The following is a 26660-nucleotide window of genomic DNA, read 5'->3' on the forward strand; positions in this document are numbered from 1 at the left end:
TTGCTGCCAGTAAGATTGCACCTAAATCAACCATTTATCAGATCATCAAGAACTTCAAGGAGAGCGGTTCAAATGTTGTGAAGAAGGTTTCAGGGTGCCCAAAAGTCCAGCAAGCTCCAGGACCATCTCCTAAACTTGATTCAGCTGCGGGATCGGGGCATCACCAGTACAGAGCTTGGTCAGGAATGGTAGCAGGCAGGTGAGTGCATCTGCACGCACAGTGAGGCAAAGACTTTTGGAGGATGGCCTGGTGTCAAGAAGGGCAGCAAAGAAGCCACTTCTCTCCAGGAAAAACATCAGGGACAGACTGATATTCTGCAAAAGGTACAGGGATTGGACTGCTGAGGACTGGGGTAAAGTCATTTTCTCTGATGAATCCCCTTTCCGATTGTTTGGAGAATCGGGAAAAAAGGTTGTCTGGAAAAGACAAGGTGAGTGCTACCCTCAGTCCTGTGCCATGCCAACAGTAAAGCATCCTGAGACCATTCATGAGTGGGGTTGCTTCTCAGCCAAGGGAGTGGGCTCACTCACAATTTTGCCTAAGAACACAGACATGAATAAAGAATGGTACCAACACATCCTCAGAGAGCATCTTCTCCCAACCATCCAGGAACAGTTTGGTGACGAACAATGCCGTTTCCAGCATGATGGAGCACCTTGCCATAAGGCAAAAGTGAAAACTAAGTGGCTCTGGGAACAAAACATCAATATTTTGGGTCCATGGCCAGGAAACTCCCCAGACCTTAATCCCATTGAGAACTTGTGGTCAATCCTCAAAAGGCGGGTGGACAAACAAAACCCCACAAATTCTGACAATCTCCAAGCGTTGATTATGCAAGAATGGGCTGCCATCAGTCAGGATGTGGCCCAGAAATTAATTGACAGCATGCCAGGGAGGATTGCAGAGGTCTTGAAAAAAAAAGGGTCAACACTGCAAATATTGACTCTTTGCATCAACTTCATGTCATTTTCAATAAAAGCCTTTGACACTTATGATATGCTTGTAATTATACTTCAGTGTCCCATAGTAACATCTGACAAAAATATCTAAAGACACTAAAGCAGCTAACTTTGTGAAAATTAATATTTGTGTCATTCTCAAAACTTTTGGCCACTACCGTACACAGTACCAGTCAAACATTTGGACACACCTACTCATTCAAGGATTTGTTTTTACAATTTTCTACACGTACAATAATAGTGAAGACATCAAATATATGAAATAGCACATATGGAATCATGCAGTAACCGAAAAAGTGTTAAACAAATTATAAAAATATTTAGAAGATAAATGCACAATGCACAATAGAGTACTGATGGTCAATAGGGAAGTGTTAATGTAAATAGGAGTTGTTTTTCAGTTCAGCAGCTGTTTAGAATCTGTGGAATGTCAGTTCTTAACTCAGAGCTACATGTGCTTTGTGTGCTACGTTCTGTATATTGAGTCTGGAGCAGGATACTTGTTATTTGGCCATTGTCCCAGTTGTACTGCAAGGACTTCTAATTGGTCAACCCCAGGCTACGGTGGGGGGTGATAAATTACATCATGTTTCTTTATTATGTGAAGAAAAGCTGAGGACAGGGGAGTCTGAACATCTACCTCCCAGCATAAAATCAATGATTTGTCCTTTGCTTTGGGGTTTGTGTTATTGAAGAATAACATCAACTGCTAACAAAATCAAAATATTTTTTTATATTTGAGATTCTTCAAAGTAGCCACCATTTGCCTTGATGACAGCTTTGCACACTCTTGGCATTCTCCCAACCAGCTTCATGAGCTAGTCACTTGGAAAGCATTTCAATTAGCAGGTGTGCCTTGTTAAAAGTTCATTTGTGGAATTTCTTTCCTTTCCTTCTTAATGCGTTTGAGACAATCAGTTGCGCTGTGACAAGGTAGGGGTGGTAAAAAAAGAAAGAAGATAACCCTATTGAATAAAAGACCAAGTCTATATTATGGTAAGAACAGCTCAAATAAGCAAAAAGAAATGACAGTCCATCATTACATTAAGACATGAAGGTCAGTCAATCCGGAATATTTCAAGAACTTTGAAAGTTTCTAGAAGTGCAGTCGCAAAAAAACATCAAGTGCTATGATGAAACTGGCTCTCATGAGGACCGCCACAGGAAAGGAAGACCCAGAGGATAAGTTCATTAGAGTTAACTGCACCTCAGATTGCAGCCCAAATAAATGCTTCACAGATTTAAAGTAACAGACACATCACAACAGCAACTGTTCAAAGGAGACTGCGGGAATCAAGCCTTCATGGTCGAATTGCTGCAAAGAAACCACTACTAAAGGACACCAATAAGAATAAGATACTTGCTTGGGCCAAGAAACATGAGCAATGGATATTAAATTGATGGAAATCTGTCCTTTGGTTTGATGAGTCCAAATGTTATATTTTTGGTTCCAACCGCTGTGTCTTTCTGAGACGCAGAGTAGATGAACGGATGATCTCCGCATGTGTGGTTCCCACCGTGAAGCATGGAGGAGGAGGTGTGATGGTGCTTTGCTGGTGACACTGTCAGTGATTTATTTAGAATTCAAGGCACATTTAACCAGCATGGCTACCACAGCATTCTGCAGCGATATACCATCCCATCTGGTTTGCGCTTAGTGGAACTATCATTTGTTTTCAAAAGGACAATGACCCAAAACACACCTCCAGGCTGTGTAAGGGCTATTTGACCAAGGAGAGTGATGGAGTGATGCATCAGATGACCTGGCCTCCACAATCCCTCAACCTCAAGCCAATTAAGATGGTTTGGGATGAGTTGGACCGCAGAGTGAAGGAAAAGCAGCCAACAATTGCTCAACATATGTGGGAACTCTTTCAAGACTGTTGGAAAAGCATTCCTCTTACACTTTTTTGGTTACTACATTAATCCATGTGTTATTTCATAGTTTTGCTGTCTTCACTATTATTCTACAATGTAGAAAATAGTAATAAATAAAGAAAAACACTTGAATGTGTAGGTGTATCCAAACTTTTGACTGGTACTGTATATATATATTGTATATATATATATATTTGTTAAACAGGCAACGAGAAACAGATCAGTCAAACAATTGCATTTACAATTCCCTTTTTACAGCTGTTGTCACATAGTACTAAAGAACCTTACCAATAGATACCCACAAATTAAACACTGTGAACCACTTTTGCATTTTAGTGCCCAGTTGAAAATCTGGTCCATCCTCACAGAGTATTGACAGTAGGTATAATACTTTTTTAGTTAGTCAAGAATTACACATTTGATTTAATGCATTTAAGGGGATAATTAACTTTATCAAATCAAATTATGATTACTAACTGACCTGGAACAGAGACAAAGAACTTGACGGCATCTCGGTGTCCATGGAAACAGAGCTGAGCCTGGGCCATGGAGCAGTATGGAATGAAGCTGCCGCTGCTTTTCTCTGGGTTGTCGTCCGCATACACATGAATCACACCCCCGGCCACGCCGCCGGACGATGTTGGAGACACCTTATTGGCTATCGGGATGGGAGTGGAATCAATAGCCAATCAGAACAGCTGACATCTGACAGACCAGCGTATAGGACAAGGGACATTGATGCATGAGACCATCCAATCACAATAGTACACACAGAGCAGGCTTGCCAATAAGACTCATCAATTGGGCAGGCTACATCGTTACAGAGCATTTAAAATAGAAATGTGCAAAATAGTACAGACATCCCTCTCAGTCATGCAGAATAGGAAACTGTGGCTCTATACATAACATTTCTACCTGCAATTCTCTGTACTTGGCAATCCATTGAATAAGCCTGTGGTCATTCACTTGTGAATTTGCAGATGGTGAAAAAAAAAAAATCTGAATACTGAAATAGGAGCAATACTAAAACATGCCATCAACATGCAATAATGAAGAGACAAGGCATCTCCAAAACCCCATACCTAATATATTGACTATGTCACTGAAATGATCAATATTCATCACAACAATAGCATACAGATATGACTCATACATATTAGAGGTCGACCGATTATGATTTTTCAACGCCGATACTGATACCGATTATTGGAGGACCAAAAAAGAGCCGATACTGATTAACCGGCCAATTTAAAAAAATGAATATGTAATATTGACAATTACAACAATACTGAATGAACACTTATTTTAACTTAATATAATACATAAATAAAATAAATTTAGCCTCAAATAAAATGAAACATGTAAAATTTGGTTTAAATAATGCAAAAACAAAGTGTTGGAGAAGAAAGTAAAAGTGCAATATGTGCCATGTAAAAAAAGCTAACGTTTAAGTTCAAATCAAATGAAATTTATTTGTCACATACACATGGTTAGCAGATGTTAATGCGAGTGTAGCGAAATGCTTGTGCTTCTAGTTCCGACAATGCAGTAATAACCAACGAGTAATCTAACTAACAATTCCAAAACTACTACCTTATACACACAAGTGTAAAGGGATAAAGAATATGTACATAAATATATATGAATGAGTGATGGTACAGAGCGGCATAGGCAAGATGCAGTAGATGGTATCGAGTACAGTATATACATATGAGATGAGTAATGTAGGGTATGTAAACAAAGTGGCATAGTTTAAAGTGGCTAGTGATACATGTATTACATAAAGATGCAGTAGATGACATAGAGTACAGTATATACGTATACATATGAGATGAATAATGTAGGGTATGTAAACATTATATTAAGTAGCATTGTTTAAAGTGGCTAGTGATATATTTTACAGGTAGTTTGCCCCCGGTGATGCGTTGTGCAGACCTCACTACCCTCTGGAGAGCCTTACGGTTGTGGGCGGAGCAGTTGCCGTACCAGGCGGTGATACAGCCCGATAGGATGCTCTCGATTGTGCATCTGTAGAAGTTTGTGAGTGCTTTTGGTGACAAGCCGAATTTCTTCAGCCTCCTGAGGTTGAAGAGGCGCTGCTGTGCCTTCTTCACGATGCTGTCTGTGTGGGTTGACCAATTCAGTTTGTCTGTGATGTGTACGCCGAGGAACTTAAAACGTACTACCCTCTCCACTACTGTCCCATCGATGTGGATAGGGGGGTGTTCCCTCTGCTGTTTCCTGAAGTCCACAATCATCTCCTTAGTTTTGTTGACGTTGAGTGTGAGGTTATTTTCCCGACACCACACTCCGAGGGCCCTCACCTCCTCCCTGTAGGCCGTTTCGTCGTTGTTGGTAATCAAGCCTACCACTGTAGTGTCATCCGCAAACTTGATGATTGAGTTGGAGTCGTGGGTCAACAGGGAGTACAGGAGAGGGCTCAGAACGCACCCTTGTGGGGCCCCAGTGTTGAGGATCAGCGGGGTGGAGATGTTGTTACCTACCCTCACCACCTGGGGGCGGCCCGTCAGGAAGTCCAGTACCCAGTTGCACAGGGCGGGTCGAGACCCAGGGTCTCAAGCTTGATGACGAGTTTGGAGGGTACTATGGTGTAAGTTCCTTGCTCAGAACATATGAAAGCTGGTGGTTCCTTTTAAATTGAGTCTTCAATATTCCCAGGTAAGAAGTTTTAGGTTGTAGTTATTATAGGAATTATAGGACAATTTCTCTCTATACGATTTGTATTTCATATACCTTTGACTATTGGATGTTCTTATAGGTACTTTAGTATTGCCAGTGTAACAGTATAGCTTTCGTCCCTCTCCTCACCCCTACCTGGGCTCGAACCAGGAACAGTCACCCTCGAAGCAGCGTTACCCATCGCTCCACAAAAGCTGCGGCCCTTGCAGAGCAAGGAGAACAACCACTCCAAGTCTTAGAGCGAGTGACGTTTGAAACGCTATTAGTGCGCACTCCGCTAACTAGCTAATCTCGGGAGTTGATAGGCTTGAAGTCATAAAAAGCTCAATGCTTTAGCACAGCAATGAACTGCTGGAAAAACGCACTAAAGTGCTGTTTGAATGAATGCTTACGAGCCTGCTGGTGCCTACCATCACTCAGTCAGACTTACAGGCTGATCCAACTTTGATGTAATGTCCTTAAAACAAGTCAAAATAAGGCTCAGTAGTATGTGTGGCCTCCACGTGCCTGTATGACCTCCCTACAACGCCTGGGCATCCTCCTGATGAGGTGGCGGATGAGGGATCTTCTCCCAGACCTGGACTAAAGTATCCGCCAACTCGTGGCGTTGGTGGATGGAGCAAGACATGATGTCCCAGATGTGCTCAATTGGATTCAGGTCTGGGGAACGGGCCAGCCAGTCCATAGCATCCATGCCTTCCTGCTGATACACTACAGCCACATGAGGTCTAGCATTGTCTTGCATTAGGAGGAACCCAGGGCCAACCACACCAGCATATGGTCTCACAAGGGGTCTGAGGATCTCATCTCGGTACCTAATGGCAGTCAGGCTACCTCTGGTGAGCACATGGTGGGCTGTGCAGCCCCCCAAAGAAATGCCACACCACACCATGACTGACCCACCGCCAAACCGGTCATGCTGGAGGATGTTACAGGCAGCAGAACGTTCTCCACGGCGTCTCCAGACTCTGTCACGTCTGTCACATGTGCTCAGTGTGAACCTGCTTTCATCAGTGAAGAGCACAGAGCGCCAGTGGCAAATTTGCCAATCTTGGTGGTCTCTGGCAAATGCCAAACGTCCTGCACGGTGTTGGGCTGTAAGCACAACCCCCACCTGTGGACGTCGGGCCCTCATACCACCCTCATGGAGTCTGTTTCTGACCGTTTGAGCAGACACATGCACATTTGTGGCCTGCTGGAGGTCATTTTGCAGGGCTCTGACAGTGCTCCTCCTGCTCCTCGTTGCACAAAGGCGGAGGTAGCGGTCCTGCTGCAGGGTTGTTGCCCTCCTACAGCCTCCTCCATGTCTCCTGATGTACTGGCCTGTCTCCTGGTAGCGCCTCCATGCTCTGGACACTACGCTGACAGACACAGCAAACCTTCTTGCCACAGCTCGCATTGATGTGCCATCCTGGATGAGCTGCACTACCTGAGCCACTTGTGTGGGTTGTAGACTCCGTCTCATGCTACCACTAGAGTGAAAGCACCGCCAGCATTCAAAAGTGACCAAAACATCAGCCAAGAAGCATAGGAACTGAGAAGTGGTCTGTGGTCACCACCTGCAGAACCACTCCTTTATTGGGGTTGTCTTGCTAATTGCCTATAATTTGCCTATAATTTCCACCTGTATTCCATTTGCACAACATCATGTGAAATTTATTGTCAATCAGTGTTGCTTCCTAAGTGGACAGTTTGATTTTACTGAAGTGTGATTGACTTGGAGTTACATTGTGTTGTTTAAGTGGTCCCTTTATTTTTTTGAGCAGTGTACTTGTGTATTGATTTTAAGAAAGGCATTGATGTTTATGGTTAGGTACACATTGGACCAAGACAGTCCTTTTTTGCGAATACGCACAGCATCGATTATATGCAACGCAGGACACGCTAGATAAACTAGTAATATTATCAACCATGTGCAGTTAACTAGTGATTAGGATTGATTGATTTTTATAAGATAAGTTTAATGCTAGCTAGCAACTTACCTTGGCTTCTTACTGCATTCGCTTAACAGGCAGTCTCCTTGAGGAGTGCAATGTAATCAGGTGGTTAGAGCGTTGGACTAGTTAACGGTAAGGTTGCAAGATTGAATCCCCGAGCTGACAAGGTAAAAATCTGTCATTCTTCCCTGAACAAGGCAGTCAACCCACCGTACCTAGGCCGTCATTAAAAATATGATTGTGTTCTTAACTGACTTGCCTAGTTAAATAAAGGATATATAAAGGTGTAAACAAAAAAAATAATAATAATAATTGGCCAAATTGGTGTCCAAAAATACAGATTTCCGATTCTTATGAAAACTTGAAATCGGCCCTAATTAATCCGCCATTCTGATTAATCGGTCGACCTCTAATACATATACAGTACATACATTAACACCATACTCTACATATATGTGTGCCAATGGATTATGTACAGTACTTTACAACACCTGAAGATAGCATGCAGTTACACATGAACAAAAGTGATTTCCCTGAATCAAATCCAGACCACCGGACCACTGTTTCTGTCTCTGTTCCATTTCGATCCCTAGCCCCTCGTCCCCTTTGTGGTTGACACATCTGAAAAGACTGGATAGGTCTCAGGGACCTTTCTGAACTTGTCCTGTTGCTTATCCTGTTGGTGGGCTATCTAATCCTCTCAGATCTCCACAAGTACTATATACTGTAACTTACTCCAGTCCAATCACTACATTGCTCACACCTATCCAGTCTATCAAATATGTGAACATCAGGGGAATAAGGGTGCTTAAGACTGAAACTGAACCAGGCTTATGTTGGAGACCGATAAAGGGGAGATGGAGGTAAGACAGGCAGAGAGCGGTATGTGACATCATCCCTGTGGGACAGAGGGAGTCCTAACTTACCCCTCAGACCTAGGAGCTGTCCCCGATGAAGGACTACCGCTAAGGAAGGGAAGGAGGGAGGAGAAGGAGGAGTGGAGAGAGTGATGGGAGAGGGAGGGAGGAGAGGAGAGAGTGGACAAGAGTGATATCAGGACAGGGAGGACAAGTACAGGGATGCCAGCCATAAAATAGAGAGACAGCAAGAGAGAAAGAGAAAAAACAAAAGAGAAACCATTAAGGAATAAGAGAAGACAGAAAAATAGACTGATATACACTGAACAAAAATATTAACGCAACATGTAAAGTGTTGGTCCCATGTTTCATGAGCTGAAAAAAAGATCCCAGAAATGTCCATATGCACAAAAAGTTTATTTCTCTCAAATGTTATATCCCTGTTAGTGAGCAGGGTAGCCTAGTGGTTAGAGCGTTAGGCTAGTAACCGAAAGGTTGCAAGTTCGAATCCCCGAGCTGACAAGGTACAAATCTGTCGTTCTGCCCCTGAACAGGCAGTTAACCCACTGTTCCTAGGCCGTCATTGAAAATAAGAATTTGTTCTTAACTGACTTGCCTAGTAAAATAAAGGTAAAAAATATATATATATATATCCTTTGCCAAGATAATCCATCCACCTGACAGGTGTGTCATATCAAGAAACGAATTAAACAGCATAATCATTACACAAGTGCATCTTGTGCTCGGGACAATAAAAGCCCACTCTAAAATGAGCAGTTTTGTCACAGAACATAATGCCACAGATGTCACAAGTTTTGAGGGAGCGTGCAATTGGCATGCCACAATCAACAGCCTGATCAACTCTATGAGAAGGAGATGTGTCGCGCTGCATGAGGCAAATGTTGGTCACACCAGATAGTGACTGGTTTTCTGACCCACAGCCCCAACTTATTTTTTAAGGTATCTGTGACCAACAGATGCATATCTGTATTACCAGTCATGTGAAATCCATAGATTAGGGCCTAACGAATTCATTTAAATTGACTGATTTCCTAATTTGAACTGTAACTCAGTAAAAACATTGAAATTGTTGCATGTTGCGAAATATTTTTGTTCAGTATAGAAAGGGAAAGTAAAAGACAGAAGCACAGAATAGTGAAATCAAAGAGGTAGGGTTAAAGCGTGTGTGCGCGCCACTCAAACTCACTCTCTGTCAGTGGTATGGAGATGACCACACCATTCCCAGTCCCCACCCACAGGCGGTTTCCACCAATAAGAAGGGCTGTTATTCGCACAAAGGAGAAGCCCAGCTTGCCAGTACCTGTCAATCAGAGCGAGAGAGAAGAGAGAGAACACAGGTCAATCCATACATTGGATGCATCTCAATAGACTAAAGAGGGGTCAAATAATATGGTCCTATCAATGAGTCGGCCGAAGCTTAGCTTGCTGGTCCCCAGATCTGTCTTGCCAACTCCTACAGTCATGGTCTTGATATGACAAGAAACATACAAATTGTCTATAAAACAAACAGATCTTGGACAATCAGCCTCGCCAGAGCTGGATAGCATGATTGGGGTCAATTCCATTTCAATTCAGTCAATTCAGGAAGTAAACTGCAATTCCATTTCCACATCTTTCTCTTCGAGGATAACGCTAAGAATGTTTCATTTCTAAATTGACTGAATTTAAATGGAAATAGACTCCATTCCTGCTGTTTAGCTTAGGTTTTTCCTACCCAGCATCTTGCTGACGTATGGTTCGATGTCGACGTCCTGTAGGTGCTGGTGTGTGAGGGCGTGGTAGAGACGCAGCGTGGAGTCCAGACGGATTGACACCCACACCCCATCCCCGATCCACGCCAGCTGCCTCACCTGGCTCTCCCTGCGAGGGTGGGCGTCAAAGGACTTCTGATGTGGGAGAAGGGGTAGGGGGGGGGGTGAAGGGTGGAAAAGGGAGGATTGGTTGATTGATAATATTCTGAAATAAATTAAAGTAAATCAATGTGGCGCGACATTACATGACCTCTCCCCAACCCATCTCAATCAATCGACATAACTGGGGATAGACTCAAGACTGCTAGTCCACTGAGCTAATGTCTTGACATTATGTCTGGAAGCTAACGTGAGTCTCCAGGTCTGAGAAAAGGTTACTTTGCAACTTCCTCTAGTATACAAACAGTCCCTTCCCTCCTGTGACCAACCTCTATCTGCATGCTCTTGGGCTGGATGACATGGATCTTGTTCTTGTAGCCACACCAAACTTTGTCATGGACCATGGCCATGCAGCGGATAGAGTGGTGCGGTCTACCCAGGTCCATCAGGTGGTAGTTTGACAGGTCCCACTGCCCATCTGGAGATAAAGAGAGACCCACACACACACGCACGCACGCACACGCACGCACAAACAATTTATGTAAAGCTTTAAATCATGATTAGAAAAAGTAATGTTGCTCATGAAATGTCATTTTTTGAGCACAACAGACAGTTAATGGTTAAGGCTCATAGGTGAGAGCTCAGAATAATTAGGTAGGTTAGGGAAGTTTACGTTACCGTCAGATCTGTGGAAGATAGCCAATGTCCCGTCTGCCAGAGCCACCAGCACACGACCCTTCACATGCCTGAAACAGAAACAGTCAAGCCAACAATTTGATCATATTACTCCAGTGCTAGCCTCCCTACACTGGCTTCCTGTAAAAGCAAGGGCTGATTTAAAGGTTTTACAGCTAACCTACAAAGCATTACATGGGCTTGCTCCTACCTATCTCTCTGATTTGGTCCTGCCGTACATACCTACACGTACGCTACGGTCACAAGACGCAGGCCTCCAAATTGTCCCTAGAATTTCTAAGCAAACAGCTGGAGGCATGGCTTTCTCCTATAGAGCTCCATTTTTATGGAACGGTCTGCCTACCCATGTCAGAGACGCAAACTCGGTCTCAACCTTTAAGTCTTTACTGAAGACTCATCTCTTCAGTGGGTCATATGATTGAGTGTAGTCTGGCCCAGGAGTGGGAAGGTGAACGGAAAGGGTCTGGAGCAACGAACCGCCCTTGCTGTCTCAGCCTGGCCGGTTCCCCTCTTTCCACTGGGATTCTCTGCCTGAGTCACTGGCTTACTGGGGCTCTCTCATGCCGTCCCTGGAAGGGGTGTGTCACCTGAGTGGGTTGATTCACTGATGTGGTCATCCTGTCTGGGTTGGCGCCCCCCCTTGGGTTGTGCCATGGCGGAGCTCTTTGTGGGCTATACTCAGCCTTGTCTCAGGATGGTAAGTTGGTGGTTGAAAATATCCCTCTAGTGGTGTGGGGGCTGTGCTTTGGCAAAGTGGGTGGGGTTATATCCTTCCTGTTTGGCCCTGTCCGGGGGTGTCCTCGGATGGGGCCACAGTGTCTCCTGACCCCTCCTGTCTCAGCCTCCAGTATTTATGCTGCAGTAGTTTATGTGTCGGTGGGTTGGAGTCAGTTTGTTATATCTGGAGTACTTCTCCTGTCCTATTCGGTGTCCTGTGTGAATCTAAGTGTGCTCTCTCTAATTCTCTCTTTCTTTCTCTCTCCCGGAGGACCTGAGCCCTAGAACCATGCCCCAGGACTACCTGACATGATGACTCCTTGCTGTCCCCAGTCCACCTGGCCGTGCTGCTGCTCCAGTTTCAACTGTTCTGCCTTGTTATTATTCAACCATGCTGGTCATTTATGAACATTTGAACATCTTGGCCATGTTCTGTTATAATCTCCACCCGGCACAGCCAGAAGAGGACTGGCCACCCCACATAGCCTGGTTCCTCTCTAGGTTTCTTCCTAGGTTTTGGTCTTTCTAGGGAGTTTTTCCTAGCCACCGTGCTTCTAGACCTGCATTGCTTGCTGTTTGGGGTTTTAGGCTGGGTTTCTGTACAGCACTTTGAGATATCAGCTGATGTTCTAAGGTCTATATAAATAAATTTGATTTGAACATACACCCATTTACTACAACATAAATCAAGGACTGGTAAAAATGGCCATTCTAAAAGCAGACAGTGGTCAGTAGTGGGGGACTTACACTAGACTGAGCACAGAGTCCTTCAGTTTGATGGAGTGGAGACACTTCTTCCAGTTGGCCACTGCAGAATGGACGTAAAGCCTCAAGAAAGGATGTAAAGCTTATTTAGGACATAGACATATATAGGGTTTTATGGGTTAGGGTTATGGGTTGGGAGACATATGCAGGCAAAACTGGTTGGCAAAAAAATTATGACGTTTTTTGTGACATCATGGTCAATTAAATGCTTTGCACCTTTTTAGAAAACCAGAAAACAACCAGAAAACAACATCACTATGATACATTCCTGCCACTAGCTAGGCATATAGTGATTAGTTACCCACCAGCCATTTTGTGCTCCCAGCCACATGGTGGGGACAACGCTGGTGCCAGCTTTGGGGTCGTCGTTTCCATCCTCCGTCTCCTGGGGTGGGGAGTTAGACTCCTCTTTTAACTGACCTGCACACCTGACAGGGGACACAGAGAGTAGTCTTGAAGTCCACTATAGACTACAACAGTCCACACGGTGGCAAATCCAACTACTGTAGCATGTTAGTAGTATTGTCTCTGCAGAAATTTTTAGACTAAAACTAACTTAAATCAAACTAAAGTGTATGTAAATACACTTTCAGTAACATTTTGAAAACTGAACATTTTTTAACATTTCAATGACGACTTTTCAAACATGTCCTGGCAATACTTCCTCTCTTTACAACTACTAGCAATTCAAATCTGGGCAAATCGTGTGTCTTTACCGGTCGTATTTGCCAGCATCAACCACCGGAGGCTGGGGGTCTGTGAAGACGTGCTCCATGAAGGGCCCTGGAGGTCCCAAGGTGCCTTCTGTCTCGCTGGCGGCCGGCTCAGCTACCTCTGTAGCCTCTGTGGCCTCCTCTGCTGACTGGGCCAGGTGCAGCTTCCCACTGAGTGGTGGAGCCATGGGGGCTGAGGTGACAGGGACACAAGGAGAGACATTATACACTATTTACTACTATAACTATACCAACTATACCTATTAACTTGAGATGGGCACTAATATAAAAAGTCCCTATCAATATCAGTTGAAATGTATTTGATTTGCTATTTGATTTGTATTTATTTGCTGTCGTTCTCAACTAACATCAAGGCGGTGGCCCGTTCCTGTAGGTTCATGCTCTACAACATCCGCAGAGTACGACCTTGCCTCACACAGGAAGCGGCGCAGGTCCTAATCCAGGCACTTGTCATCTCCCGTCTGGATTACTGCAACTCGCTGTTGGCTGGGCTCCCTGCCTGTGCCATTAAACCCCTACAACTCATCCAGAACGCCGCAGCCCGTCTAGTGTTCAACCTTCCCAAGTTCTCTCACGTCACCCCGCTCCTCCGCTCTCTCCACTGGCTTCCAGTTGAAGCTCGCATCCGCTACAAGACCATGGTGCTTGCCTACGGAGCTGTGAGGGGAACGGCACCTCAGTACCTCCAGGCTCTGATCAGGCCCTACACCCAAATAAGGGCACTGCGTTCATCCACCTCTGGCCTGCTCGTCTCCCTACCACTGAGGAAGTCCCAACTAGAGCTCAGCCTCCCACAGAGAGAACCAGGTTCTGGATTCGCTAGCCATAGCTATCAGTTCCCGCTCAGCCCAGTCAAAACTGTTCGCTGCTCTGGCTCCCCAATGGTGGAACAAACTTCCTCACGACGCCAGGACAGCGGAGTCAATCACCACCTTCCGGAGACACCTGAAACCCCACCTCTTTAAGGAATACTTAGGATAGGATAAAGAAATCCTTCTCACCCCCCCCCCCCTTAAAATATTTAGATGCACTATTGTAAAGTGGCTGTTCCACTGGATGTCATAAGGTGAATGCACCAATTTGTAAGTCGCTCTGGATAAGAGCGTCTGCTAAATGACTTAAATGTAAATGTAAATGATATCATATCGTTATTTTAAAAACATGTGATGGCCTATTAACTATACTTATAACTCTTCAACTGACTGGGCTGGGTGCAGCTTCCCAATGAGAAGGGTAGCTTCCAGGGCTGGGGGGGACAGGGACACAGGGAGAGACATATCAGCACTTTGTGTCATCTTCGAAACAACGCTTAGTAGTGGTAATATGTTTGCTGGGATATATACACCAACATATATAGCAGAGGTCCCCAACTAGATTCAGCTGAAATCAGCCTCCCACAGAGAGGGGGAGCCAGGTCAGCGACAAAGGGATGAGGGACAAGAAGAAGAATTGTGCCGTAGTTAAAGCCTATTATTTTTACGAGTCCGATGATACATATACAGTTTAATGTACAGTGCCAGAAAGTATTCACACCCCTTTGTTAAGGCAAGCCTAAATAAGTTCATAAGTAATTTGCTTAACAAGTCACACAATGAGTCGCATGGACTCACTCTATGTGCAATAATAGTTTAACATGATTTTTGAATGACTACCTCATCTCTGTACCCCACACATATAATTACAATATGTGAGGTCCCTCAGGTGAGCATTGAATTTCAAACACAGATTCAACCACAAAGACCAGGGAGGTTTTCCCATGCCTCACAAAGAAGGGCACGTATTGGTAGATAAAACATTTTTTTAAAGCAGACATTGAATATCCCTTTGAGCATGGTGAAGCTATTAGTTACAACACACCCAGTCACTACAAAGGACTTCCTAACTCAGTTGCTGGAGACAAAGGAAATCGCTCAGGGATTTCACAATGAAGCCAATGTTGACCTTAAAACAGTTAAATGGCTATGATAGGAGAAAACTGAGGATGGATCAACAACATTGTGAAAAAGATGTAAGCCTGTACAGCAGGGATCATCAACTAGATTTAGCCGCGAGCCAATTTATTCTTGAGTGGATGGTCAAGGGGCCAGAACATAATTATGAATAATTTGTAGACTACAAATTGACTGCAAAAAGACCAAACAGATATAATATTTGATTCTTGCTTACATTTTTACAGTGACAATAAAAAGTATGTGAACTTTTTGGAATTACCTGTATTTCTGCATGAATTGGTCATCAAATTTAATCTGCTCTTCATCTAAGTTACAACAATAGACAAAAATAACATGCTTCAACTAACAACACACAAATTATTGTATTTTTCGTGTCTATACTGAATACATAATTTAAACATGGAAATGCATGTGAACCCCTAGGCTATTGACTTCTCCAAACACTAATTGGAGTCAGGAGTCAGCTAACCTGGAGTCCAATCAATGAGACGAGATTGGAGATGTTGGTTAGAGGTGCCTTGCCCTATTAAAAAAACACTGACAAAATTTGAGTTTGCTATTCACAAGAAGCATTGCCTGATGTGAACCATGCCTTGAACAAAATATATCTCATAAAATAAATTAAGAACTGTAGACTTGCATAAAACTGGAAAGAGTTACAAAAGTATCTCTAAAAGCCTTGATGTTCATCAGTCCACGGTAAGACAAATTGTCTATAAATGAAGAAAGTTCAGCACTGTTTCTACTCTCCCTAGGAGTGGCTGTCCTGCAAAAATGACTGCAAGAGCACAGCGCAGAATGCTCAATGAGGTTAAGAAGAATCCTAGAGTGTCAGCTAAAGACTTACAGAAATCTCTGGAACATGCTAACATCTCTGTTGACGAGTCTACAATACGTAAAACACTAAACAAGAGTGGTGTTCATAGGAGGACACCACGGAATAAGTCACTGCTGTCCAAAAAAAAAACATTGCTGCATGTCTGAAGTTTGCAAAAGCGCACCTGGATGTTCCACAGCGCAACTGGCAAAATATTCTGTGGACAGATGAAACTACAGTTGAGTTGTTTGGAAGGAATACACAACACTACGTGTGGAGAGAAAAAAAGGCACAGTACACCGACATAAAATCCTCATCCCAACTGTAAAGTATGGTGGAGGGAGCATTATGGTTTAGGGCTGATTTGCTACCTCAGGGCCTGGACAGCTTGCTATCATCGACGGAAAAATGAATTCCCAAGTTTATCAAAACATTTTGCAGGAGAATGTTAGGCTCTCTGTCCGCCATTTGAAGCTCAACAGAAGTTGGGTGATGCAACAGGACAACGATCCAAAACACAGTAGTAAATCACCAACAGAATGGCTTCAACAGAAGAAAATCCACCTTCTGGAGTGGCCCAGTCAGAGTCCTGACCTAAACCCAATTTGAGATGCTGTGGCATGACCTTAAGAGCGTTTCACACCAGACAGCCCTAGAATATTGCTGAACAGAAAAAGTTTTAAAAAGAGGAATTGTCCAAAATTCCTCCTGAACGTAGTGCAGCTCTGATCCGCAACTACAGAAAACATTTGGTTGAGGTTATTGCTGCCAAAGGAGGGTCAACCAGTTATTACATTTACATTTACATTTAAGTCATTTAGCAGACGCTCTTATCCAGAGCGACTTACAAATTGGTGCATTCACCTTATGACATCCAGTGGAACAACCACTTTACAATAGTGCATCTAAATATTTTAAGGGGGGGGGGTGAGAAGGATTACTTTATCCTATCCTAGGTATTCCTTAAAGAGGTGGGGTTTCAGGTGTCTCCGGAAGGTGGTGATTGACTCCGCTGTCCTGGCGTCGTGAGGGAGTTTGTTCCACCATTGGGGAGTCAGAGCAGCGAACAGTTTTGACTGGGCTGAGCGGGAACTGTACTTCCTCAGTGGTAGGGAGGCGAGCAGGCCAGAGGTGGATGAACGCAGTGCGCTTATTTGGGTGTAGGGCCTGATCAGAGCCTGGAGGTACTGAGGTGCCGTTCCCCTCACAGCTCCGTAGGCAAGCACCATGGTCTTGTAGCGGATGCGAGCTTCAACTGGAAGCCAGTGGAGAGAGCGGAGGAGCGGGATGACGTGAGAGAACTTGGGAAGGTTGAACACTAGACGGGCTGCGGCGTTCTGGATGAGTTGTAGGGGTTTAAAGGCACAGGCAGGGAGCCCAGCCAACAGCGAGTTGCAGTAATCCAGACGGGAGATGACAAGTGCCTGGATTAGGACCTGCGCCGCTTCCTGTGTGAGGCAGGGTCGTACTCTGCGGATGTTGTAGAGCATGAACCTACAGGAACGGGCCACCGCCTTGATGTTAGTTGAGAACGACAGGGTGTTGTCCAGGATCACACCAAGGTTCTTAGCGCTCTGGGAGGAGGACACAATGGAGTTGTCAACCGTGATGGCGAGATCATGGAACGGGCAGTCCTTCCCCGGGAGGAAGAGCAGCTCCGTCTTGCCGAGGTTCAGCTTGAGGTGGTGATCCGTCATCCACACTGATATGTCTGCCAGACATGCAGAGATGCGATTCGCCACCTGGTCATCAGAAGGGGAAAGGAGAAGATTAATTGTGTGTCGTCTGCATAGCAATGATAGGAGAGACCATGTGAGGTTATGACAGAGCCAAGTGACTTGGTGTATAGCGAGAATAGGAGAGGGCCTAGAACAGAGCCCTGGGGGACACCAGTGGTGAGAGCGCGTGGTGAGGAGACAGATTCTCGCCACGCCACCTGGTAGGAGCGACCTGTCAGGTAGGACGCAATCCAAGCATGGGCCGCGCCGGAGATGCCCAACTCGGAGAGGGTGGAGAGGAGGATCTGATGGTTCACAGTATCGAAGGCAGCCGATAGGTCTAGAAGGATGAGAGCAGAGGAGAGTTAGCTTTAGCAGTGCGGAGCGCCTCCGTGATACAGAGAAGAGCAGTCTCAGTTGAATGACTAGTCTTGAAACCTGACTGATTTGGATCAAGAAGGTCATTCTGAGAGAGATAGCGGGAGAGCTGACCAAGGACGGCACGTTCAAGAGTTTTGGAGAGAAAAGAAAGAAGGGATACTGGTCTGTAGTTGTTGACATCGGAGGGATCGAGTGTAGGTTTTTTCAGAAGGGGTGCAACTCTCGCTCTCTTGAAGACGGAAGGGACGTAGCCAGCGGTCAGGGATAAGTTGATGCGCTAGGTGAGGTAAGGGAGAAGGTCTCCGGAAATGGTCTGGATAAGAGAGGAGGGGATAGGGTCGAGCGGGCAGGTTGTTGGGCGGCCGGCCGTCACAAGACGCGAGATTTCATCTGGAGAGAGAGGGGAGAAAGAGGTCAGAGCACAGGGTAGGGCAGTGTGAGCAGAACCAGCGGTGTCGTTTGACTTAGCAAACGAGGATCGGATGTCGTCGACCTTCTTTTCAAAATGGTTGACGAAGTCATCTGCAGAGAGGGGGGGTAGGATTCAGGAGGGAGGAGAAGGTGGCAAAGAGCTTCCTAGGGTTAGAGGCAGATGCTTGGAATTTAGAGTGGTAGAAAGTGGCTTTAGCAGCAGAGACAGAGGAGGAAAATGTAGAGAGGAGGGAGTGAAAGGATGCCAGGTCCGCAGGGAGGCGAGTTTTCCTCCATTTCCGCTCGGCAGCCCGGAGCCCTGTTCTGTGAGCTCGGAATGAGTCATCAAGCCACGGAGCGGGAGGGGAGGACCGAGCCGGCCTGGAAGATAGGGGACATAGAGAGTCAAAGGATGCAGAAAGGGAGGAGAGGAGGGTTGAGGAGGCAGAATCAGGAGATAGGTTGGAGAAGGTTTGAGCGGAGGGAAGAGATGATAGGATGGAAGAGGAGAGAGTAGCGGGGGAGAGAGAGCGAAGGTTGGGACGGCGTGATACCATCCGAGTAGGGGCAGTGTGGGAAGTGTTGGATGAGAGCGAGAGGGAAAAGGATACAAGGTAGTGGTCGGAGACTTGGAGGGGAGTTGCAATGAGGTTAGTGGAAGAACAGCATCTAGTAAAGATGAGGTCGAGCGTATTGCCTGCCTTGTGAGTAGGGGGGGAAGGTGAGAGGGTGAGGTCAAAAGAGGAGAGGAGTGGAAAGAAGGAGGCAGAGAGGAATGAGTCAAAGGTAGATGTGGGGAGGTTAAAGTCGAACTGTGAGCCCAGAACTGTGAGAGGTGAGCCGTCCTCAGGAAAGGAGCTTATCAAGGCATCAAGCTCATTGATGAACTCTCCGAGGGGACCTGGAGGGCGATAAATGATAAGGATGTTAAGCTTGAAAGGGCTGGTAACTGTGACAGCATGAAATTCAAAGGAGGCGATAGACAGATGGGTAAGGGGAGAAAGAGAGAATGACCACTTGGGAGAGATAAGGATCCCGATGCCACCACCCCGCTGACCAGAAGCACTCGGGGTGTGCGAGAACACGTGGGCGGACGAAGAGAGAGCAGTAGGAGTAGCAGTGTTATCTGTGGTGATCCATGTTTCTGTCAGTGCCAAGAAGTCGAGGGACTGGAGGGAGGCATAGGCTGAGATGAACTCTGCCTTGTTGGCTGCAGATCGGCAGTTCCAGAGGCTACCGGAGACCTGGAACTCCACGTGGGTCGTGCGCGCTGGGACCACCAGATTAGGGTGGCAGCGGCCACGCGGTGTGGAGCGTTTGTATGGTCTGTGCAGAGAGGAGAGAACAGGGATAGACAGACACATAGTTGACAGGCTACAGAAGAGGCTACGCTAATGCAAGGAGATTGGAATGACAAGTGGACTACACGTCTCGAATGTTCAGAAAGTTAAGCTTACGTAGCAAGAATCTTATTGACTAAAATGATTAAAATGATACAGTACTGCTGAAGTAGGCTAGCTGGCAGTGGCTGCGTTGTTGACTTTGTAGGCTAGCTGGCAGTGGCTGCGTTGTTGACACTACACTAATCAAGTCGTTCCGTTGAGTGTAATAGTTTCTACAGTGCTGCTATTCGGGGCTAGCTGGCTAGCTAGCAGTGTTGATTACGTTACGTTGCGTTAAAAGAACGACAATAGCTGGCTAGCTAACCTAGAAAATCACTCTAGACTACACAATTATCTTTGATACACAGACGGCTATGTAGCTAGCTATGTAGCTAGCTACGAACAAACAAATCAAACCGTTGTGCTGTAATGAAATTAAATGAAAAATGTGATACTACCTGTGGAGCGAAGCGGAATGCGACCGGGTTGTTGAGTGCGGAAGTTCTATTCAGTAGACGTTGGCTAGCTGTTGGCTAGCTAGCAGTGTCTCCTACGTTAAGGACGACAAATAGCTGGCTAGCTAACCTCGGTAAATTAAGATAATCACTCTAAGACTACACGCTCTAAACTACACAATTATCTTGGATACGAAGACAGCAAAGACAACTATGTAGCTAGCTAACACTACACTAATCAAGTCGTTCAGTTGAGTGTAATAGTTTCTACAGTGCTGCTATTCGGTAGACGGTGGACGTTTGCTAGCTGGCTAGCTGCTGGGCAGATAGCAGTGTAGACTACGTTAGGACGACGAAATACGAAGTTGCAATAGAAGTGCTGACTGTTTCACTTTGTTGTCCTCTTTCTTTTCCTTTTTCTTCTGTCCTTCTTTTGTCCTTATTTTGTCTTCCTTTCTTCTGTTAACTAGATATTTTTTGTTGTTATTCTTTGTAAGCTAGCTAGCTTCTTCCAGGAGAGTCCCTAGCAACTGCTTAGCAACAAGTAAACAATTCTGCTAGCAATTCAGCTAGCTAAGATAACTGTACAATTTTATGAAATTTTCGAGTGGCCTGACTGCCAAATTTTCACTCAAAAAAAACATTTAAATCTCAATATATACAGGAGCTCATTTTTCAGCAGCTGCTCAATTTAGAACTCCGGAACAGTTATGAATCCAAGGGGTCACATACTTTTCCCACCCTGCACTGTGAATGTTTACGTGGTGATTTCAATAAAGAAATGAAAATGTATTTTGTATGTTATTAGTTTAAGCAGACTGTGTTTGTCTATTGTTGTGACCTATATGAAGATCAGACACAATTTTATGACCAATTTTTGCAGAAATCCAGATATTTCCAAAGGGTTCACACATACTTGTTCTTGCCACTGTATACGATCACATATACTGATTTGATTGATTTGATTTGACAAAGTCACGAAAACAATGTGAACGCTTCCATGGAGCAGAAGTCAGCGTGTTGTTGTGATTCTGGATGGCCAGATTGCTAGCAAGAATGACAAGAAACTGCCATGTGGGAAATCATAAGTGGCTCGTTTAATCTTGTTCTTGATATACCAGGTCTTGTTGAGGTGTTTTAACTGATTTTATGTCAATGCTTATATGGCAAAAAAAATGCTAGCTAGCTAACCAACAACTGTAACTATGTATTTGAGAGACAACAAGTGCTCATTCTACAAATGTTTTTATGTTTTCAATAAACATTGGAGATGAAATATAGTTTACATGTTATCAACAATCTAAGCCAACCCCATCTGTTTTGCCCCAAAGATGCGCATGCGTCGGGTTTTGCTGCCGTTTTAACAGTCTTACGTCCAACAAAAAAAAGACAAAATTAAATGCTCAGAAAACTTGGGGGGCCAAATAAAATCACCCGTGGGTCAAAATCAGCCCATGGGCCACCAGTTGGGGAACCCTGCTGTACAGAATAAAAATACTTAAAAACTTGCATCCTGTTTGCAACAAGGCACTAAAGTAATACTGCAAAAAATGTGGCAATGTAATTAACTTTTTGTCCAGAAAACAAAGTGTTACATGTTTGGGGCAAATCCAATACAACCCATTCTGAATACCACTCTCCATAAGCATAGTGGTGGCTGCATCATGTTATGGATATGCTTGTAATAGTTCATAAGGACTGGGAAGTTTTTCAGGTTAAAAAGAAACAGAATGGAGCTAAGCACAGGCAAAATCCTACTTGAAAATCTGGTTCAGTCTGCTTTCCACCAGACACTGGGAGATAAATGAATCTTTCAGCAGGAAAATAACCTAAAACACAAGGACAATCTACACTGGAGTTCCTAACCAAGAAGACAGTGAATTGTCCTGAGAGGCCAAGTTACAGTTTTGACTTAAATGCTAATGAAAATCTATGGCAAGACCTGAAAAAAGTTGTCTAGCAACAATCAACAACTAATTTGACAGAGCTTTAAGAATTTTGAATGGGCAAATGTTGCACAAACCAGATGTGGAAAGCTCATAGAGACTTACCCAGAAAGACTCACAGCTGTTATAGCTGCCAAAGGATCTTCTACCAAGTATTGACCCAGGGGTGTGAATACTTATGTAAAGGAGACATTTCTGTAAAACTGCTAACATTTCTAAAAACATGTTTTCACTTTCTCATTTTGGGTTATTGTGTGGGTGAGAAAAAATATATATATTTAATCAATTTTGAAATTAGGATGTAACAACAAAATCACGGGGTATGAATACTTTTTGAAGGCACTGTAGATAAATCTCTGGGGTTCTCACCTTGTCCCCGGTCCAGTACGGGTGTGTCGGTGCGCGAGGAGCAGTTGCTGCGGGCCACGCTACAGTTGGTGGCACAGCCCACCAGGGTGATGCCTGCTAGCATGCCCTCCATCCCGCCTGTCTCCTCACCACCACCCTCCCCAGGGTCCAGCATGATCTCACCCGCCGGGTAGTCACTCTCACTGGCCGCTGCAGACAGACACACAGAAACGCACACACAGACAAGCACATATGTAAACACAGAAACAAGCACGTACACACAGAAATACACACCCATACACACAGAGACACATGTACACGCACACACAGAAAAATCACAAACAGAGGTGATTCTAGTTCAGTAGACGTGGAATAACAGTGCATCAGGAAAGTATTCAGACCCTTTCCCTTTTCCCACATTTTGTTACGCTACAGCCTTATTCTAAAATGTATGGAATTACCCCCCCCCCCCCCCATTGATCTATACACAAAATTCTCCATAATGACAAAGCAAAAAAAGTCTTTTAGAAATGATTGCAAATTTCTATTTAAAAAAACAACAGAAATACCTTATTTATGTAAGTATTCAGACCCTTTGCTATGAGATACGAAATTGAGCTCAGATGCATCCTTTTTCAATTGATCATCCTTGAGATGTTTTTACAACTTGATTGGAGTCCACTTGTGGAAAATTCAGTTGATTGGACATGATTTGGAAAGGCACACACCTGCCTATATAAGGTCCCACAGTTGACAGTGCATGTCAGAGCAAAAACCAAGCCATGAGGTCAAAGGAATTGTCCGTAGAGCTCCGAGACAGGATTGTGTAGAGGCACAGATCTGGGGAAGGGCACTAAAACATTTCTGCAGCATTGAAGGTCCCAAGAGCACAGTGAACTCCATCAGTCTTAACTGGAAGAAGTTTGGAACCACCAAGAAAGACTTTTCCTAGAGCTGGCCGCCCTGCCAAACTGAGCAATCAAAGGAGAAGGGCCTTGGTCAGGAAGGTGCCCAAGAACCGGATGGTCACTCTGACAGAGCTCCAGAGTTCCTCTGTGGAGATGGGAGAACCTTCCAGGAGGAAGGACTTTATGGTAGAGTAGCCAGATGGAAGACACTCCTATTGCCAACTACTTTAATTACTTTTTCATTGGCAAGATTAGCAAACTTAGGGATGACATGCAAGCAACAAATGCTGACACAACACATCCAAGCTTATCGGCCCAAATTATGAAAGACAAGAATTATACTTTTGAATTATGTAATGTCCGTGTGGGAGAGGTGAAAAAAATATTGTTGTCGATCAACAACGACAAACCACTGGGGTCTGACAATCTGGATGGAAAATTACTGAGGATAATAGCGGATGATATTGCCACATCTTCAATTTAAGCTCAATAGAAATTGTGCCCTCAAGCCTGGAGGGAATTTAAAGTCCCAAGAATAGTAAAGCCCCCTTTGCTGGCTCAAATAGCTGACCAATCAGCCTGTTACCAACCCTTAGTAAACTTCTGGAAAAAGTTGTGTTCGACCAGATACAATGCTATTTCACAATAAACAAATTGACAACAGACTTTCAGCACGCACATAGAGAAGGACACTCAACAACCACAGCACTTACACAAATGACTGATAATTGGCTGAGAGAAATGTATGATAAAATGATTGCAGGGGCTGTCTTGTTTGACATCAGTGCAGCTTTTGACATTATCGATCATATTCTGCTGCTGGAAAAACTGATGTGTTATGTATGGCTTTACACCCCCTGCTATAATGTGGATAAAGAGTTACTTGTCTAACAGAACACAGAGGTTGTACTTTAATGGAAGCCTCTCAAACATAATCCAGGTAGATGCAGAAATTCCCCAGGGTAGCTATTTTGGCCCCTTGCTTTTTTCAATCTTTACTAACGACATGCCACTGGCTTTGAGTAAGGCCAGTGTGTCTATGCATGCGGATGACTAAAAAACTAAACACATCAGCTACTACAGCGACTGAAATGACTGCAACACTTTAACAAATAGCTGCAGTTAGTTTTGGAATGGATAGCAATGAATAAGTTTGTCCTAAATATATCCAAAACTAAAAGCATTGTATTTGGGACAAATCATTCACTAAACCCTAAACCTCAACTACATCTCGTAATTATTAATGTGGAAATTGAGCAAGTTGAGGTGACTAAACTGATTGGAGTAATCCTGGATTGTAAACTGCCATGGTCAAAACATATTTATACAACAGTAGCTAAGATGGGGAGAAGTCTGTCCATAATAAAGCGCTGCTCTGCATTCTTAACAACACTATCAACAAGGCAGGTCCTTCAGGCCCTGGTTTTGTCGCACCTGGACTACTGTTCAGTAGTGTGGTCAGGTGCCACAAAGAGGGACTTGGGAAAATGCAGTTGGCTCAGAACAGATCAGCACCGCTGGCCCTTGAAAATACACGGAGAGCTCACATTAATGACATGCATGTCAATCTCTCATGGCTCAAAATTGGAAGAGAGGTGTTGACAAGCTGACGGTACATGCATACACACACATGATAACATACGCACTATACACATCACACGTACACATGGATTTTGTGTTGTAGATATGTGGTAGTGGAGAATGGGCCCGAGGGTACACACTTACTGTGTTGTGAATTCTGTAATAAATGTGTTATAACGTTTTTTAAATTGTGTAACTGCCTTAATTTTGCTGAACCCCAGCAAGAGTAGTTGCTGCCTTACTCCTCGGTAAAAGGCACATGACAGCCCCCTTTGAGTTTGCCAAAAGGCACTTAAAGAACTCTCAGGCCATGAGGAACAAGATTCTCTGGTCTGATGAAACCAAGATTGAGCTCTTTGGCCTGACTGCCAAGCGTCACATCTGGAGGAAACCAGGCACTGCTCATCACCTGGCCAATACCATCTCTAAGGTGAAGCATGGTGGTGGCAGCATCATGCTGTGGGGATTTTTCAGCAGTAGGGACTGGGAGACTAGTCAGGCTCGAAGGAAAGAGGAACGGAGCATAGTACAAAGGAATCCTTGACGAAAACCTGCTTCAGAGCGCTCAGGACTTCAGAGTGGAGCGAAGGTTCACCTTCCAACAGGACAACGACCCCAAGCACACAGCCAAGACAACGCAGGAGTGTCTTAGGAACAAGTCTCTTAATGTCCTTGAGTGGCCCAGCCCAAGCCCGGACTTGACCCCGATCGAACACCTCTGGAGAGACTTGCAAATAGCTGTGCAGCGACACCCCCCATCTAACATGACAAAGCTTGAAAGAATCTGCAGAGAAGAATGGGAGAAACTCCCCAAATACAGGTGTGCCAAGCTTGTAGAATCATACCAAAGAAGACTCGAAGCTGTAATTGCTGCCAAAGGTGCTTCAACAAAGTACCAAGAAAAGGGTCTGAATACTTATGTAAATGTCATATAGATTGATGAGGGAAAAAAACTATTGAATCAATTTTAGAATAAGGCTGTAACATACTTTCCAAATGTTGCTTTGATCTGAATACTATGGTCATGTTATGGTAGTCGATTTGGTTCAGGTGGAGGGTGCTATATGGTCGTGTTGCATTAATAGATAGGGTGTAGGATAGGTGGTCGGTAGTCATGTTATTATGGCAGTAGATTCCTTAGTGGTGAAGTTGCAGTATATTTGGTCCAGATGGTGAGTGCTACTGTATGTGGTCATGTTGTGGTAGTAGATCTGGTTGTGTTAATTTAGTAGTAGGGTGCTAAGTCGTCAAGTTACGGTAGAGTTGGTCTAGTAGGTGAGTACTATGTGTTTGTGATATGGTTTGACCCCTAACCTGGCACACTGGAGATGCAGAGCACGTGAGCATTGCAAACGTTGAACTGGTCGACCAACGAGCCGGGCTGGTTGGCATCAATGATGACCACCTTGATGATGATAAAGATAATGGTTTTTCATTATTTGACAAATTGTACAAATGGCAGCAACAAACTGAATTACAAGTACAACTTACAATGAAATGACTTGATACAAAAAACTACTATTTAACACCTTGCTGGCCGAGTGGGTACTGGTCAGGATCCAGACTCTGCTACTCATAGTGTCTGTTTCATGGAGCTCCTTAGACTAGGGGAGGGAAAGGGGGGGGGCGTGGAAATGGAGGGAGAG

General features: G+C 44.5%; 1 protein-coding gene across 9 annotated transcripts in view; it reads right to left on the bottom strand.

Moving 5' to 3' along the window:
- Positions 1-26660, bottom strand: part of LOC124037925 (C-Jun-amino-terminal kinase-interacting protein 3-like) — a 77310-nt gene that overhangs the window by 3438 nt on the left and 47212 nt on the right. For 8 of the 9 annotated variants that reach the window (XM_046353196.1, XM_046353190.1, XM_046353189.1 and 5 more), the window contains 12 exons: positions 26544-26618; positions 26329-26419; positions 22547-22735; positions 13098-13287; positions 12687-12809; positions 12364-12444; positions 10882-10949; positions 10533-10681; positions 10068-10239; positions 9540-9653; positions 8402-8440; positions 3320-3496 (listed from right to left, as the gene is read on the bottom strand). In XM_046353196.1, coding sequence (XP_046209152.1) covers positions 3320-3496; positions 8402-8440; positions 9540-9653; positions 10068-10239; positions 10533-10681; positions 10882-10949; positions 12364-12444; positions 12687-12809; positions 13098-13287; positions 22547-22735; positions 26329-26419; positions 26544-26618 — 1468 coding nt within the window. The remainder of the gene's footprint in view (positions 1-3319; positions 3497-8401; positions 8441-9539; positions 9654-10067; positions 10240-10532; positions 10682-10881; positions 10950-12363; positions 12445-12686; positions 12810-13097; positions 13288-22546; positions 22736-26328; positions 26420-26543; positions 26619-26660) is intronic. The other variant, XM_046353192.1, reaches the window with a different exon arrangement.

This window comes from Oncorhynchus gorbuscha, linkage group LG06 (genome assembly GCF_021184085.1).
Source record: "Oncorhynchus gorbuscha isolate QuinsamMale2020 ecotype Even-year linkage group LG06, OgorEven_v1.0, whole genome shotgun sequence".
NCBI lineage: Eukaryota > Metazoa > Chordata > Actinopteri > Salmoniformes > Salmonidae > Oncorhynchus > Oncorhynchus gorbuscha.